At 43.6% G+C, this 16,467-nt stretch overlaps 1 protein-coding gene across 2 annotated transcripts; it reads left to right on the plus strand.

Annotated features, from left to right (window-relative positions):
• Nucleotides 1-175: 175 nt before the first annotated feature.
• SLC35A1 (solute carrier family 35 member A1) lies at nucleotides 176-16,210 on the plus strand. 2 transcript variants are annotated; one of them, XM_074862025.1, is made up of 8 exons: nucleotides 176-281; nucleotides 3,259-3,436; nucleotides 8,959-9,118; nucleotides 9,502-9,654; nucleotides 10,462-10,528; nucleotides 13,626-13,802; nucleotides 14,207-14,341; nucleotides 15,669-16,210. In XM_074862025.1, exons 1-8 carry the CDS (start codon nucleotides 266-268, stop codon nucleotides 15,797-15,799), a joined length of 1,017 nt encoding a protein of 338 aa, XP_074718126.1. In that variant the 5' UTR covers nucleotides 176-265; the 3' UTR covers nucleotides 15,800-16,210. The 2 variants fall into 2 exon arrangements, with proteins under 2 accessions (XP_074718126.1, XP_074718125.1); XM_074862024.1 differs by having other exon boundaries at nucleotides 188-299.
• Nucleotides 16,211-16,467: the final 257 nt, after the last annotated feature.

The raw sequence follows: 16,467 nt of genomic DNA on the forward strand, positions 1-16,467 counted from the left end.
TAAGAGCTAATTGGTAAAAGCTAAGACTGACTGGCGGGAGAGACAGGCACCGCCGGGCCCGCCAGGGGGCAGCCTACCGCCGGGCCCAGCCGCCACTCTCCGCCTCCCGGCGGGAAGAGGGACTATCTAAGCGAAGCTCTATAGTGAAACTAGGGAGGCGGGGCCGCTCTAGGAGGCCTCGCCGCACTCTATGGTGTAATGGGAGGAGCGGCGGGGCACGGCGGGCGGCTCCGGCCCGGCGGTCTTGGCGCCTTCTGCGGGCACGATGTCGCCTCCGAAAGGTGAGGCCGGCGGCGCGGGTGAGTCTAGGGCGCCGTGGCGCTCGGGGGGAGGTACGGCCGGAGAAGGGGGCCGATCCCGCCCCCCCCCACCCCCCCGCAAGACCGAGCGCGACCCGCGCGCCGGCGGCTCCCCGCTGCCTCCCCCGCCCCAGAGGGAGTGGAACCGCCCTCCCCGCCGGGGGCTGCGGCGCCGGGCGCCACCACCGCGGGCGCGGGGGGAAGGGGCTGTGAGGGGGCGCGGGGCCGCGCCGGGGAGGGGCTGTGTGTGTGTCCCCCGCCCCGCCTTCCCGCCCTCCTGCTCTCCTCCCGCCGCCTGGGACGGGCCTTGCCCGGGGCCGCCGGTGGCCGCGGGGGCCGTGCGGCGGGGCTGCCGCCTCCCCGGCGTGTGGGAGGCGCTGTCAGGCGGGGCGGCGGGTGCTCCGGGGCCGGGGCGCCTCCCCCTTTAGGACGACCCTCGGCCGTCTCCGGTTCCCGCTCTGGGAGCGTTGGAACGTGGGCGCTGCGCTTTCGGGTTAGCCCGAGGCCGTGAGGCCCAGGTCGTCAGCGCGCACGGGCATCCCCCTGCTGCTCGGCGCCCACCCCGCGGGTGCCAACGGTGGCCCTGAAAGCCCCGCCGGACCCCGGGTTTCGAAGCCAGAGCCCTCGGGCAAGCCAGGCGGGCTTAAACCCTTCGGGAAGGTGACACCTGCCCCTCCACCAGCTTCGCCCATAGCGGGCCTTGCGCAGGGCTCCTCAGCGCTTGGCAGCAGGCTCAGTGGGGACGAGAACGGCGGGAACCCCAGGAGGAGGGTTTCCTGCAGTGTGTGTAAGGCTGGGTCTGAGGCGCACACCGCCCCAGCGGCCCTCGGCAGGCTGCAGGTGGTGCGTCGTGTGCCAGCCTTGGCCTTGGGCTGCCATTTAAAAGAGCCCTGGCAGAGTGGTTACATGAGCTGTGGAGATGTGTGGGAGGTCCGCACTAATATCATGAGGCTTTTGGCCTGTCTGGTTCCTTTTGCTGGAAATTGTTTCGTTCAAGTGGGATTTAGTGAAGCCAGTGAGAGAAACTGGGAAAGCAACAAGAGCTTCTTTCAGCTCACTTTTTTTTAAGCTTAAGTTCCGAGTTAGCCACAGAAGGTATGGGCGCCCCAACTATGCTTTCCTTCTTCCCTCAGTGCTGCACTGGTACTAATGCAGACATGAGCCAAGCTGGAGAAATGTTCAGACTGAAAACTAACTACAAACAGCTTTTTACAGAATGCTAGAACTATCTAGTGTAGTTGCTAGATTCATTATGTCCTGCTGCATTTCATTTAGCCAAGTTTGCAAACAGTTGCCAAATTTGGGCATGCATTTATTTTTTAAAGAGTAGTAAATATAGGCAAGGATTATATTTAGTTTTAGTTCAGTAGCGCATAGGCTTAAAATTTTAGTTTGTAAAACCACATTGTTAATATAATTTCTGTCAATATCATTAGAAAATACATTTTTGTAAAACTGGACAGGGTTAATTTTATTTCCTGGTTGTTACGCCCCTGGATTCCCATTGTCCCTCCCTGCAATCCAAACTTAATTTAAAAATGGATTACAGCTTGTAAGTCTCTTTTAAGCATTGTTAGTCCAAAAACTAATTGGCTCTACCTTTTAAAAGTGGTTACTGACGTGGGTAAGATTTTTATCTGTAAGGAAGTAGCTAATTTAAATGATTGCAGCAGCAGGAGGTATTAACTGTACCTTGCAGAAATGTTATGCAATAGAAGACATCACTGGCTTGAAAGAAAAATGAACCAAAACATCGGTTGCACTGGATTCAGCAAATCATTCCCATATTAAATGAACAAAGTTATTACAAATCTGCCCGGGGCTTATCTGTTAGCTCATTCCCTAATCGGCAGAGGAACATAAACTTAATGCCAATTAAAGTAAGTTTCTTTAGGATATTCAGAACATGACAGATAATGGCCCCAAAGATGCTGCTTGAATGACCAACATGCACCCATCAGGTGTCATGCATAACAAGGAGTAATCTACCAGTTTGAAAAATGGTTTTGTAGACACCACGCATTTGCTGATGTCTCATGCTGTAGGTCATGCTTTCATGCAGAGAAGTCCTGTTTGGAGTCACGTGCTGTTCTCTTTACTGCTGCGGATGCAGTCTTGGCCATTCTCTGACGTGAGAATGAACTGGCGTGGCCTGGCCACGTCCACCTGATGAAACTCTCAGGCTTCAGGGGAGGGCAGCTGTATGAAAAACTGCCTTTCACCAGTAGACCTGGGACAGGCTAACTCCCAAATTATGCAGGATAGTAGTTGGGCCAGGGCAAATCTGTTGCAAGAATTGCCACTGTTGTAGGAGTGGGGAACACAGAGGGGATAGCACAGATGATAGGTAGTCTGTGTATGGTTTAATTTACTTCCGTAGTTGTAACCTTAGTGCTTTCTACAGTTAATAATTTTTAAAGAAAGCCCTTTGTGTGAAGTCCCATCACCATTCTGAGCAAAGCTCTCTTTTACTAACTTAGGTGGAAAATAAGGCTGAAGGAAATGCTGCCTTATTTTTTAAGATTTGCTGGGTTGATTCCCTTCTTTGCTGATACTGAACTTTCCCTCTCTTTGCTTTTACTAGTCTGCCAATGCTCTTTGTGTCAGACTTCAGAATACTGCATGGAGAAGATCAGCTGCCATTTCAGAGCAAGCACTTACTGTTAGTTAAAGAGCAGAAAAGCACAGAAAGACTTTTTGATTACTGTTAGATAAATATTAGTCTGTGATTAGTTTTTCTAGAATGAAGGATGACTATGAGGGCAAGAGGACATCTTATTTTCAAACACTTGGAGTTCCTGTACAAGCAACCTTTTTATAGGAACTGTTTCACAACACTGTAATTATTGTACACTGCCACAGGAGTATTTGATGCAGTCCTCCAGCTGGAAGACACCCTGTTTCAGTTCTTAAATTAAAACGAAGGGCATGCTGAGTCGTTATCTTTGTTTTATTTCAGAAAATGTCAGCTTACTGTTCAAGTTGTACTGCCTCACGGTGATGACCCTGGTTGCTGCCACATACACAGTCGCACTGCGGTACACGAGGACAGTGGAGACAGAACTCTACTTTTCAACGACAGCTGTGTGCATCACTGAAGTTATCAAGTTGTTCTTGAGTGTGGGCATCTTGGCTAAGTAAGTACGAGAATGCTAATCAGTATTTTGAAAAGGAATCCCTCCTTCTAACCTCAGATTCTCAGATACCGAATTCCAGATACATGTGAGAACGTGGCTGGATAGTCATGCTGTGAAAGAGTCATTTTAGAGTGAGTTAGAGCTTGTGACTCCTCCTCAACTGAAACTGCTTTGTAAACAGCACAATATTCAGGTGTGTCCTTTCTGCATTCATTTCTATTTTTGTATGCTTTGGAATAGGTTCAAAATGTCAGCATGCATTATCTGCGATGTTTTGGGTCTTTAAAGTATTGGTATAGATGAAGGCTGGACTGTGGGCCGTCGTCTGCTGAGTTATGTTCCTACTCATAAATTTTCCCAAACAATGTTGCAGACAGACATTGTGCTGTCTCTATTAACCTGGGGAATTGATGCTTTAAGACTGGTGGTCAGAAAATACTAGTTTCCATAATCCCAGACTGCCGCTAAGAACTAGAACTTTAGTCCACACGTGAGCATCTAAAGCAGGGAGGCCATGAGTCTGCTGTTGTTCTCTCAGCTTCCCTGTGTTACATCCTTCCTTGGAACACTCTTTCTGTTGTGGACTTTTCCAAAGCCTAGTTCTTGCTGTTGTACAATTTTAGGTTGTCTGCCTGTCTCTTTGTGGTATATCAGAAGGCTGGTTTGTGCTAGAGGATCGTGAAGTCACATGGTGTACTTCAGATTTTTATCAGATTTTTTTCTAATGAACATCAAAATGGCATTTTACTTGGTTTAGAAGTGAGACAATATTTGAATTTGGTAAGGCAGCTGTGGCAAACTGCCTTTTGTTTAACCTTTCATTAAATGCAACACATTGGAAAAGGCAAGTGTGACCAGTATCAAATTTCTGTTTTTCTTTTTATGCACCCTGGGCTTCTCACTCTGCCAGCACAAAATGTTGGCAGAAGTGTTTCTGGTGATGAGTGGTTGTGCTGTGGTTCTCGGTGTTGTGGCCAGCGTGCATCCTGATCCAGCCTGCTTTTTGGAGGCTGCAGCAGCCCACGTTTCTCAATAGTGAGGGACCTGTGGGTGGCATTTGGTAGCCTCACCTGTGCGTATAATTTCTCAGATCTGTTTTTGTGCACCTGGGCCCCAGGCTGTTTGTGGTATACCAGAGGGGCCTAGTTCAGCAGGGTAAGCAATCTGCCTCTTGTTAAGGGTCAGTAATATTGTGTTCATAAAGTGTATGAGTGGTTTTTTTGCTTGAAATAGTTAAAAAAGCAATTACTTTTAACTCAGAAGTCTGTTATGTTTTTAGAACAGCCCTGGACAGCCAAAAATCCATGTAGCCCATTGTCCTCCCTTTGACAGTAGTCAGCAGAGGATGCTTAGAACGAGAGGTATTAAGCAGTAGGGCAAGCACGGCTGAGCTTTCCTTAGCTGGTGGCAGAAGTGTGGGGATTTCTCAGCCTGGGTGTGGTGGTGCACACTGTGGCTGTAGTGCCTAACGATCCTGTCCTCTGTGAGATTGTCCAGTTTCTTTTTGAACTGTTAGTCCCTACTGTTTCTGTGAAATTACTTCTGCAATATAATTACACAATGTATGAAAAAAGTATTTTTTAATAAACACTTTATCTAGCAGTTTCACCGGATTCTGTCGTCTCGTGTTGACAGACACCATGAATAATCTTTCCCCTTCATTTTTGTTCTCATATCTTTATAGATCTGTACTGTGTTTTCATCACTCGTTTATTTTCTAAACTGGGAGTCCTAGTTTAATTTTCCCGTGATCATCCTAGTACCTATTTTCAGTATTGTTACATCCCTTTTGAAACAGGATCCAGAGCTGCATGCACATTCAGGATGTGAACATGCCGTGGTGCTAGGCTGAGGGGTGAAGGTGCTTTCTGTCTTCATCTTAGTTCCTTTCCTAAGGATTCGTAACATTCTGCTCATTTCTCTGAACACAGCTGAGCCTTGAGCTGGCGCTGTTGGAGAACTGCTCACATCTTTTTCCCAAATGCCCATGACTGGTTTAGAGATGGTTGCTGTGTTTTGAGGTTTTTGTTTCCTGTGATTCTTTCTCATTTATTGACAACTGAGCTCTATTTTCCAATTAAAATGGGATTAATCTGATTCACTCAGCTGTTTGACAGTTATGATATCTATTCTGATCTGGTCAGCTAGTGGGGTTTTTTTCTCCATAGTTGAGAGAGAGATGGGCACTGCAGACACTGTTCCTCAGGCCGTGCTTGGCAGGGTGTCTCACTTGCTGGTGGTCCGGCCGCCTGCCTTTACTGTCCAGGTACCTGAGCTGTTTGTCAGATGGGAAAAGATCTGGTGAATTCTGCTTGGTGTAGCGAGAGGCCCTTTGGCAACTGTTGAAAGTTTCCTTTTGGATATCACATATAATTGAGTATAATCATCAACATTTGCCAATTTCCTAGTAATCTCCCATTTTAGATCACTTATGAATATGCTGAGCATCATTGTTTCCTTCAGTATCGCCTTTACAGCTTCTTCCAGTTTTAAAAGTCCTAACCAATTTGTCTCACCCAAGGCAAGGTGCCTTTCAAGTTTAATAACCAGTTAGAAGACAGAATCCAATCTGTTTTTTCTGTACATCAAGGTATATTTGGGTGGGTACCTTTTTCTTTTTGAAACAGTCAGCACTGATTACTGCAATATACAGGATACTGGAGTATGACTCTCGTGTTGTTCCGGCTGCAGAATTTGTTTTCCTACACATTCTTACACTCTGCCTTCACTGTGTTTACTTTTAAGGTTTTGCCTGGAAGGCATATTGAATGGTCTTTCAAAAGAGAAGTTTATGATAGTTTAAGCTGTGTTAATTGTTTACTCAGTTGTACTCTGAACTTCTCCTATTTATTTAAAGTCCAATTCACCATCTGGTAATTACATTGTCTGCATTCTTAGATGGTACGTAATTACTTTGCAGTGGATGAAGAGAAGTGGAGCTGATTTGCAAATTCTAATTTTAACTTCAGCTTTTCTAACAAATGCATGTTTCTGTTGCAGAACTGGTTGTTATTAGTATCTCTCACCTGTTCAGACCTGTGAAGAAAATAGAGTATGTTTTTTAAGTTGAATCTGGATCAACATCGAGAATGCTGAGTTCAAGCTAGATCACTTTTTATTTTCTTATTTGATTTTACAGTGTGCATCTTTGGACACCTTATTTTGCATTATCATCTGTACACAGAGGCTTGTTTTAGATTCTCTTTTGTGTAGATTTGAATCTGTCTGCACATGATCTTTGTACTGAATTGAACTTACAGTTAGAGATTCTTGATAAGTGCATGCTTCAGAAAGCTCGCCCACTGCAAAGATGAACTATTAGATAGTTCATCTTGTTCTCAAAAACTGAAGTGAAAATGGTGCTTACTCGACATCTGTTATTCTTCATTGCTGAAATTCCATGCTAGAAGTTAGAGCAGACAGAGACTACTATTACTGCTGTGATTTGACTTTTAAATATGTGATCAGCTAATTCACCAAGCATGGTCTGGGACAGAAACTGGTATAGTTTAAATATTATTTTCTGTTGGACAGCACACCTTACCATCGACAAATAGTAGAAGCCACTAGTGTGTGTTAATTTTTGACTTCTTACTCTCACAGAGTAGAACTGTATCTGTGCTAATTATATTTTATTTGCAGTTAGATATTTGAGATGGAAGCACTTTAGTCCAGCTGTACTTAGGTATTACCAGGAACTCTAGGTTTTCTTGTACATCTTATCTCCCAACGTTGGGCGGTACAGTAAATACAGGTATTGAGGAATAAGTAAACCAATAATTTTGCCTATAATGTCAATGACTCGTAACATTTTATGCAGTTCTGTATCTAGTGCAATTAACCATGGTGAGCTGTAGCATGAACTCTTCCGCTTCCTGGTATTGCAGACTTCGGTTTGAGTGCTACTTGTCTATAGATTTTCATGTCAGTGGTTGTCCCTTGTGGCCAGATGTGTCTTGCAAAAGACACCTATGTGACATGCTCGGTGTCACCAAGTCTGTCCCAGGCCAAGTATCCACTTAAGCTAGGAAGGAGCTTCGCCTGTAACCTCGCTTTGTACGACAAGAGGGTGGGACCATACTAGCCTCTGTTTGGTAATTGCACTGCCCCTGACTCTGGTTTTTCATGTGTGCTCTCTGTTACGGGAAAATGACAAAAAGAATCCCTTGCAGCTGCCTGTATAAAGACTGCTCTCACTACAAAAAAAATAAAAAGGGGGGCGGGGAGAAAAGGAGGTATATGCTTGGTGCCAGGCAGGTCGGTAGGCAAGGGAGGAGAGATACTTGGATGGAAGGAACATGAGAGGTTAGTCTATAAATCTTTGTAGAGGCAAAGTTCAAGAACCTGGAGCACAGAGTCAAGGGTTGATCAGGAATGGAAAATACACAGGAACAAGGTGGTTAATGAAGGAGCTTGGGGTATAGAGAGATTGCTGATTCTGCTAATTGCTATTAAGAGTTTGGGGCAGGTAGATGACGTACATTTGTGAAAAAGAAAGAAGTTGGGACATGGGTGAAATGTGGGGAATTGGTCTTCTGGAGTGCTGCAGAGCCATTTGTTCATGTGCATGTGTAACGGAAGCAAAAGAAGTGTTCAATTCAAGAGCAGTAGAGGTTGCAAATTGAGAGGCCTGTGGGAGGGGACAGGCGTGATTTTGGAGGTTGGTATTTGTCAGTGGCTAAGCGAGAGAAGAATAGAAAAGGGGGAACATGGGACTTGGGGAGACCTGGGAAGGGAACTGGAGGGCTTGAGTAGCAGCGACAAGTAAGCAGGAAATGTCAGACTGATGGACAAATGATAAGGGAGAACTAGCAATGCAGAGGTCAGCTTTAGTAAGCTGAGGAGCAAGCCACAAAAGGGGACAGCAGCAAGAAGCAATGTGTTCTTCCCCACTGCCTGCTCTTGCACACGCTGTAATTACACGAAGACGTGTGAAGATGCAAGGCGACAGGGAGCTGCCACACGTCCCACCGGACCTCTTCACATGTGTACTGGTGCCGGTCCCGCGTTTCCGCAGCACACGCGAGAAGAGGAACCCAGAGCTGGCTGAGGAGTGAGAGATGTCTCCAGCTCAGCAGTGCGCATGGGTACAATCTCTTTTGGCTGTACTGTGAGGCCCAGTTTAAACAGGACCTGGAAAATCACAGGCATTTGACATCTCACACAAATGTCAATACAAAAAAAAAGGGGGGGGGAGGATATTGACAGCCTTCTGTCCCACTGCCTGTATACTTAGTGACTTATTCCACTGTTTACAGTGTTCATGGTTGTTGTTTACTTTATTACACATTAATGCATCTAACCTCCAGATTCCAGAGTGTCTGCTTCACCTTCAGGGCTTTCTACCTGTTGATAACTTCACTGTTTTTTCCCAGTTAATTTTTCTTTAATGAGCAGAAGGTACAACTGATTGCTGAGAACAAATTTTCAGCCTTCCCAAAGGAAGAATTTTCTGATTTTCTGATTTTTTTCGAATATCAGTGTAAGAGAGCCCTCAGTTATATTAATATTTTATTTTGCAGAGAAACTGGAAGTCTGGCAAGGTTAATAACATCTTTAAAAGAAAATGTATTTGGAAGTCCTACAGAATTGCTAAAATTAAGTGTTCCATCTTTGGTGTATGCCCTCCAAAACAATATGGCATTTGTGGCTCTTAGCAACTTGGATGCGGCAGTCTACCAGGTAATACACGTTTTTGTCAGTAACTGACCTGTAAATGCATTTCTCTTCAGTGCTCCGTGAGGCGTGCATGCTAGGCGGCTGCCTGCCCAGCACACAGTACCCTCTTTAGCTTCAGTGTTAAAAGCCAAATGGGGTTTTGTAATATTCAGAGCATACAGTCTGTTGCAGTGCTCTGATTTTATGAGCTACCCCACTCACTGCTAGAGTCACTTCAAATTCACTTTGTTGTAATTGGCAAGGGTACAAAAACCCAAGGATCTGTAGGAAATCAATGAGTATAAAATTTTATGTCTCATTCTGTAGTTGAGTTCTTGATTTCATTTTCTTGTTTCGGAGGAGTTCATAAAGCCACATCCTCTGTGCAATATTCCCATCTTCTGCAGGTGACATACCAGCTAAAGATCCCTTGTACAGCTTTATGTACAGTCCTAATGCTAAACCGTACCCTTAGTAAGTTGCAGTGGTTCTCTGTCTTCATGCTGTGTGGTGGTGTTACCCTTGTCCAGTGGAAACCTGCCCAGGCTACAAAAGTACAGGTAAGAGTTTACATTTTCCCACTTCACAACAAAGAATAAACTGCCTTATGCTTTGTATTTCAGTTCACAGCAGCTGGGATTAAGGCAAAGTCTCTTACATTCCACACAGCAGCATCCGTTTCCTATTTCCAGCTACTTCATCTACAATAACCACTCGTTTGATCATTCACTTTCACATTTATTGTACGCCAGTTCAGGCAGGCTTGCAGTATTGCTCCAGCCTCATTTGTTGGAAAGGCACCTGATTGCTACAATTAGTATGAATTACCACAGTCATCTTAATCAGTGTAAGGCACCTCATAGGAGTATCTGAGTAATACATTGTTTCCAGCAGTTGGCCCTGGTATTGTAATTGTTGGAGCAGAGAACTTGGAATGGAAGCACTTGGCGGAATTAGGAGTGAAACTCCAGTGCCTTGTGGGCGTGGGTATGTCATTGAAACACACCCTTCACGGGCACTGACCTAATCCCCTTCTAGGAAGAAACAAGTGTCTTCTGTTTCTTAGGTTTTCGCTGCTGGTCAGCCGCATTAGTGGGAAAGGCAGGTCACACAGCTGGGAGACTGGCCACAGCCACGTAGACAAGTGCCTCTGAGCACTGCAGGGCTTGGTAAGAGTACACGCAGAAAGTGAACCACCACGCAGCTGCACCAGGCTAGTCTGAAGGACAGCTCTAGCTAAGCAAGTACATCTTACACTGTAATGAAATGCTAATAATTTTGCTGTACTTAACAAAGTACCTCTGGAGTTGATTTTTGTAAATTACTGAAGTGTTGCATCCTTTTAAAAATAATGGTTGCTGTTGCAGGTGGAGCAGAATCCATGGCTAGGGTTTGGAGCGATCGCTGTTGCTGTACTGTGCTCAGGATTTGCAGGTACAGTATTATTTCCGTACGCAGGTCACATCAAAAGGACTGGAGAACTCATGATGTTTAAAACAGGACATTCTACATTAGTTAACTGTCTTCGTTGATTAGAAGATAAAAAAGGACTTTATCCCCTCTGCCCATAACTACTTTCTACTTGCAGTAATTACGACAGATTCGTGACATGATTATTTTAGTTGCCAAGCAAATACTAAGAGCATCTACTATTGATTTTACGTGATGCAACTTAGAAAGCTGGTTTGCAAGTGGAAGTGTCTTTCAAATGCTTAGAACACTACTGTAGGGAACATCCATAATGACTCACTCAGTACAATTAATTAATTACATCAATTTTTTAAAGTAGGCTTTACAGTGAATAGTTCCCTTATGGTGATCACATGAAATACTTGCATTTTTTTATAAGGGGAACTGAGGTCCTTGTTCAGTTCTTGCACTAGCTCAGCCCCAAAATACACGTTGCCGTAGTCGTGTAGGTGGTAAATCTAACCGAGATGCAGAGCCAGCATGAGTAAGGCAGAGAGGAAGATGAGTAGCAGGAAGCCTAGATTAACTGCATGAAGGATTTTTGATTTTGCTTGGTTTGGTTTTGTTCTACAACCAACATTTCCCCTCAAGAGTAGTTTTTCTCTGGCATGTGCAGGAGGCCAGAACTTGAGGACAAGTGAGCTGATGCTGAGAAATAAGGAAATGCAAATTACTACTTAATTTGAAATTTGGCTCACAGGGCTGTATTTCCCTGGCTGTAAACTGGATTCTTCCCCTCCCTCTGTAAGAAAAGAAGGTACTGTCACCCACCTCTAGTACTGTACAATCCTGCAAGAATAATCTTGTGTTGTTACTCATGGAAAACATTCTGGTTGGCAGGGGAGGAAAGGAGGAGAGTGTCATTCTTGTTTGTGTCTTTTCAGTGAAATGGGCACTTTGAAGCAGAAATACTAAATAAGATTGTGTAGAGCTCAATCAGCTTTTCCTGGAAGGTTATAAATTTACTCGTTCCAATAGATGGTCGCAAACCACAAGCCAGAATACAGCATTGACAGTGAAGCTTTCAGATCCTAAGGCTCTCTGGCTTTCTCTGGTAAGGCGGGTAGACAGCTCTGCTTCTAAAGTTCTGCAGATTCAGACCATTGAAAGGTGGATGCAGGCAGCTCTAGAGGATTTAGACACATACAGCTTTCTTGTCCCACAAAAGGACTGCAGCTTGGGTGTTTCCTCACTGACAGCTGTAGCTTTGAGGCAGCTGGGACGACAGAGTATTTCATCTGCGGAGCTTTTTGTGCCCTTGGGCCTTTACATGTTGAAAACATAAATCCTATTCAAACTCCTTTCCTCTTCCTCCTTCCTACACCCACATGAAGAAGTTATTTTGGCCTTAAACCTTCAGTTTCTGGACTGACCGTGTTAATGTTTTATATTATTCCAGCAAAGTCAAAGTTATGTGTTTTTGTCCCTCAGAGATGGGAAAAAAAGTTTTTTCTTCAAATTGCTGATCCTGTGGTAATTTCCAAGTATCTGCGGGCCCAACAATGCTTATAAAAGCATTGGACAAGTACAGAATGGCAGATCCTTTGTGACTCGAAAGAGTACTGAAGAGTAATTTCTCCTTAACAGCACCCATTCTTTCCTTCATCTTGCCTAGTGGAGTCATTTTTTTTTTTAATGCATTTTCAGAAATCTGAAAGCATACTTTTCATTGGTTTGCTTGCTGTTTTCTTACTTTACAAAATGTACAAGTATGGTTCATATTCAAGCCAAATTTCTGGTACGTTGATTACATCTGGTTGTGCTTTGGGTCTTCTCAGCGGGCAGAAATCTCGAGATAGATTACTTGGGGTTCTTTTAAGCACTACAGTCATTAACAATACTAGGTGTTTTTTGATATGTTTAGACTTCAAAAATGTATATTGATATAATATAATATTTCCTTGGGTTTTTTTATTATTTGAAGCCCTGAAATATAAATCTGTTCTCTAATTTATTCACCATAAAACTTCACTATACTGTATTAAATTATAAATTGCATTTTTCATGAATAAAAGAGTAGCAAGACCTTCCTTGAAGCTACCGCAGGGATTTCAGGAGAGGCGTGTGCCTAGGGCTTCTAACCCACAGGTCTCTTCTCTGTGCCATCCTTGTCAGTTCCATATATTTTTTTCATATCTCATGAAGGATCTTTGGTGATATTAATCAGCAATAAACTTTTAGTCAGTAGGGCTTGCACCAGAAGGTCATGGAAGTGGCTGAGAAGATCCGAGTCCTGCTCTCTGTGTAGCAGAGTCCTGGTGTGGGAGCAATGGTTAAAAAGGCAGGTAGTGATGGCCTTGTCCCATGTCGGCCTTTCAGTCTGACATATGCCTCCTGAGTAGAATAATGAAAAAGTATTTGGGGAATTTCAGTAATGCAGAGCATAGAAGTAATGCTCATCAGCATGGCACTGTGAACCAGAGCTTTCGATTAAAATGAAGCCAAAAACTCAAAACCAATCTGTAGTTTCAATTAGCAGAAGGCATCCATTTTGGTTTGCTCTTGTAACCCCTGAAGCTGTGGTTTCAGAACGTATGCCACTCTGCCAAGTGCTCTGCAAGCACAAGGCTCCTGCAGAATTTTCAGTCTCAGTACTGAGGTAATACAGTCCCACCCATTTGTAGTTTTTTACTGCCAGTTATGCCAATGGAGGGAAAAAAATAGTTCTACATCATGCTAAAATAGATGAATACTGTCCTGTGGGCAAAATACCAGGTGCCAAGGCGAAACACTTTTTTTCTGGTGTAGAATTGTACAGAAGCCTGGCGAATCAAACAGAAATAAGGAGTAGTTTCAATTGTTGGTGGGGTTCATTGTTACGACAACTGTAAAGAGAAATAGAATCTATTTTTGATGGTACGTACACATTAAAATGATGCTGTTGTGGAAGACACACGTTAGTGGGGTGTGTTGCTGGGTCCTCGGCACTGGGAACTTCTGTGAAACTTCGCAGTCTGTAGGACAAGATTCCAGTAGTCTTGTCTGGCTCTAAAACACTATGAACCATGAATCATTAAGGAGGACACTTCATCTCACTGAAACTTTTTTATTTTTTTTTTAGGAGTTTATTTTGAGAAGGTCTTAAAGAGTTCAGATACTTCCTTGTGGGTGAGGAATATTCAGATGTACTTATCTGGGATTGTGGTGACTTTGTTTGGTGTGTACATGTCAGACGGAGCCCAAGTTCTTGAGAAAGGGTTTTTCTATGGCTATACATACTACGTCTGGTTTGTCATCTGTAAGTATCTTGTGGGTTTAGGGTCTTCTTACATTGCTTTGCTTTTTTAACTATGATATAACTGATTGCATGAAGCTACAAACTCAGTCTGACACACTGTTTTTTACTGTGTTTTGATGGATTTTATTTAAAAGTATCGTTTTCTTAAAAATTATTCACTGTTCAATTTAAAATTGTGCTGAAACATCTATCTAAATAACTGAGTAGCGAGTAGATAATTTTTAAATGAGACGTATCTGATCTACTAGATGCCACGTAGACATCCCAATTTGATGAATGTTGCGTTAAATCACCAATTAGGATGAGGTAGCCCAAACAAGGAGTACACTGGTGGAGTAAAATGCATCATTTCAAGAATCACCTACTGCATCTTTACTAATAGAATCACGTTATCTGCTTTCCAGTTCTCGCCAGTGTAGGTGGCCTCTACACTTCGGTCGTTGTTAAGTACACAGATAACATTATGAAAGGCTTCTCTGCAGCAGCAGCCATTGTTCTTTCTACTGTGGCATCAGTCATCCTCTTTGGCCTCCAGATAAGTAGGTGCCTTTTTGCCTTTGATTTCATTGTATGTGCACGTTTCCTTCCTGGCTCGCAGGCTGTATGGAGTTCATACCAAAGTGATCGTTTGCGCCTCCTTTGAATTTTTCTGGTTTTAACTTGGTCTCCACCAGGACTCCTGTGCACGAGTGTGTAATCTGTGTTGTGTGATGTCAGGTGCCTGATGACCCCGTGCTTCCAAAGGCATTCATGGTTTGTTTGGTCAGACGCACCCTACAGCTTCAGACGGAAAGGTTCTTTCTCCTTTAAACAGCTTACAAGTTTATACAGCTTTTATTCATAAATCACTTTGTGATGCAGTTTAGTGCGTGATACAGCTGTTTACCTGAGACTGCTGTGGTGAGTTATCATTTCTTGTTGGCTGTACAGCCCAGTGCCAAATGAATTCCTCAGCTATTTCTGCAAGGGCTTTACACCTCCCTGTTAAGTTATACCCGCTGCTGCGTTAATTTTTACCTTCCTTATTTGCTGTGGACACCACCACATGAGAGTGAGTCAAACGGCTGCTGGGGTCATGACGGATGTGGTGAATAGTTTTGAGAGGAAACAGCAGATTGCTTTGGGTGTTTCTGCAACTACACAGGATTTTCTCCCTGATCAGTTCTGATGCTCTACCTTATAGCTCCTGCTCAGTCCTTCACTGTTTTGGGTATTTTTCACTTTCCTACCATAACAAAGATTGTATGGTGTAATGGTGGAAAAACTAGCTTTCTGATGTGGCATCGATGAGATGAAACTTAAGGAAAGTTTGCATAAGGAGAAAATCATCAGTGTGTGGCTGAAAAAGAGCACCTTAAAACAAGTGATGAAAAACACAACTAGTTTTCAAGACTGACTTGGGAGAGAACATTCTCGTGATGGTTCAAGAAATCAAACCTGGACTGGTGATCTTTCTGTGAAAGCCTCATTAACAGCGTTTCTTAACTGTCCACAAGTGGGAAGGCAAACAAGCTGTGTTATCAGAGGCTACTTTAGCCCATCCACCGTGTCTTCATCATTAGGTTTATTGTAACGTAAGCCTGTTGGATGGCATCTGGCACTGCAGATGTTTCACACTCGCTTCTCTGACCATCACCATGTTCTTGCTGATACAAGACTAATTGGTGTGGGGATTGTAAACATTCCAAGAGTTCTCGGTGACGGAGGGCGAGTCTAGATTCTGTGAATTATTAACAGCTTGTCCTGTTTAGTTTTGAGTAACTTCAATACTGTCATTCAGATATCATTGTAATTTATATAGCTTAGTCTTCTGAAGGTTTCTTCTGATACGGAGGTGTTTGTTTAAACTGTTTTGTCTCCTTTCAGCTGTTACCTTCTCCCTGGGTGCTCTCCTGGTGTGTATTTCTATTTACCTCTATGGATTACCTCGACAAGACACCACAAAAATCCAGCCATCAGAGACTAAGAGCTCAAAAGAGAGACTTGCTACTGTGTGATGTTGTCCATAAAAAATGGACAGACAGACAAGAAGAAAATTGGACTTTAAAAGAACCTACATTTTTTAAAAATTAGCCTTAAGCTAGTCATGAAACGGTTTAAGTGGGATACCCTAAAAGCAGAAGTTAGTTCTGTTTTACATGTGAAGTTTCCAGTGGCTGACGCTGAGGCTACGTTATGGCCGTGGAGCTGGATGGGTATTTTATTGAAGGCGTTCTTCATTCACATCGGACAACGAAGAGTCCCATTTACAAGGAGAACAGAATGAAGGAACTGAACACTCACTTGTATATAATGTACATAATGGGGGGAAAGCGGTTCTTTGTGTATTTGATAAACTGTCTTGCCCTTTGAGGGTAGAAATGCTCAAAGGCTTCATGAAAATCTATTAAAAAGAGCAATTACTACCAGCATTTTCTCTTAAAAGAGGTGGCAACTGCAGTGTGATTAATGACAGGAAAAGCTTCTCTTCTAGGTGATACATATGCGATGACACAACTCCCCCAGGAATTAACCATGCTTCAGGCATCACCTACCTAGAAGGGATTAGAAGCAGCACTTTCTGTTTGGTTTAAAAAGTCAGAACAAAAGACCGGTATTTCTCTTAAGTTGCAAATTTTCTTTCACTTTTCAAATGCTTTTTATACCTGCTGTAGCTGGTAGAGGG

This window comes from Strix uralensis, chromosome 3, assembly GCF_047716275.1.
Source record: "Strix uralensis isolate ZFMK-TIS-50842 chromosome 3, bStrUra1, whole genome shotgun sequence".
In the NCBI taxonomy this organism is placed as follows: Eukaryota; Metazoa; Chordata; class Aves; order Strigiformes; family Strigidae; genus Strix; species Strix uralensis.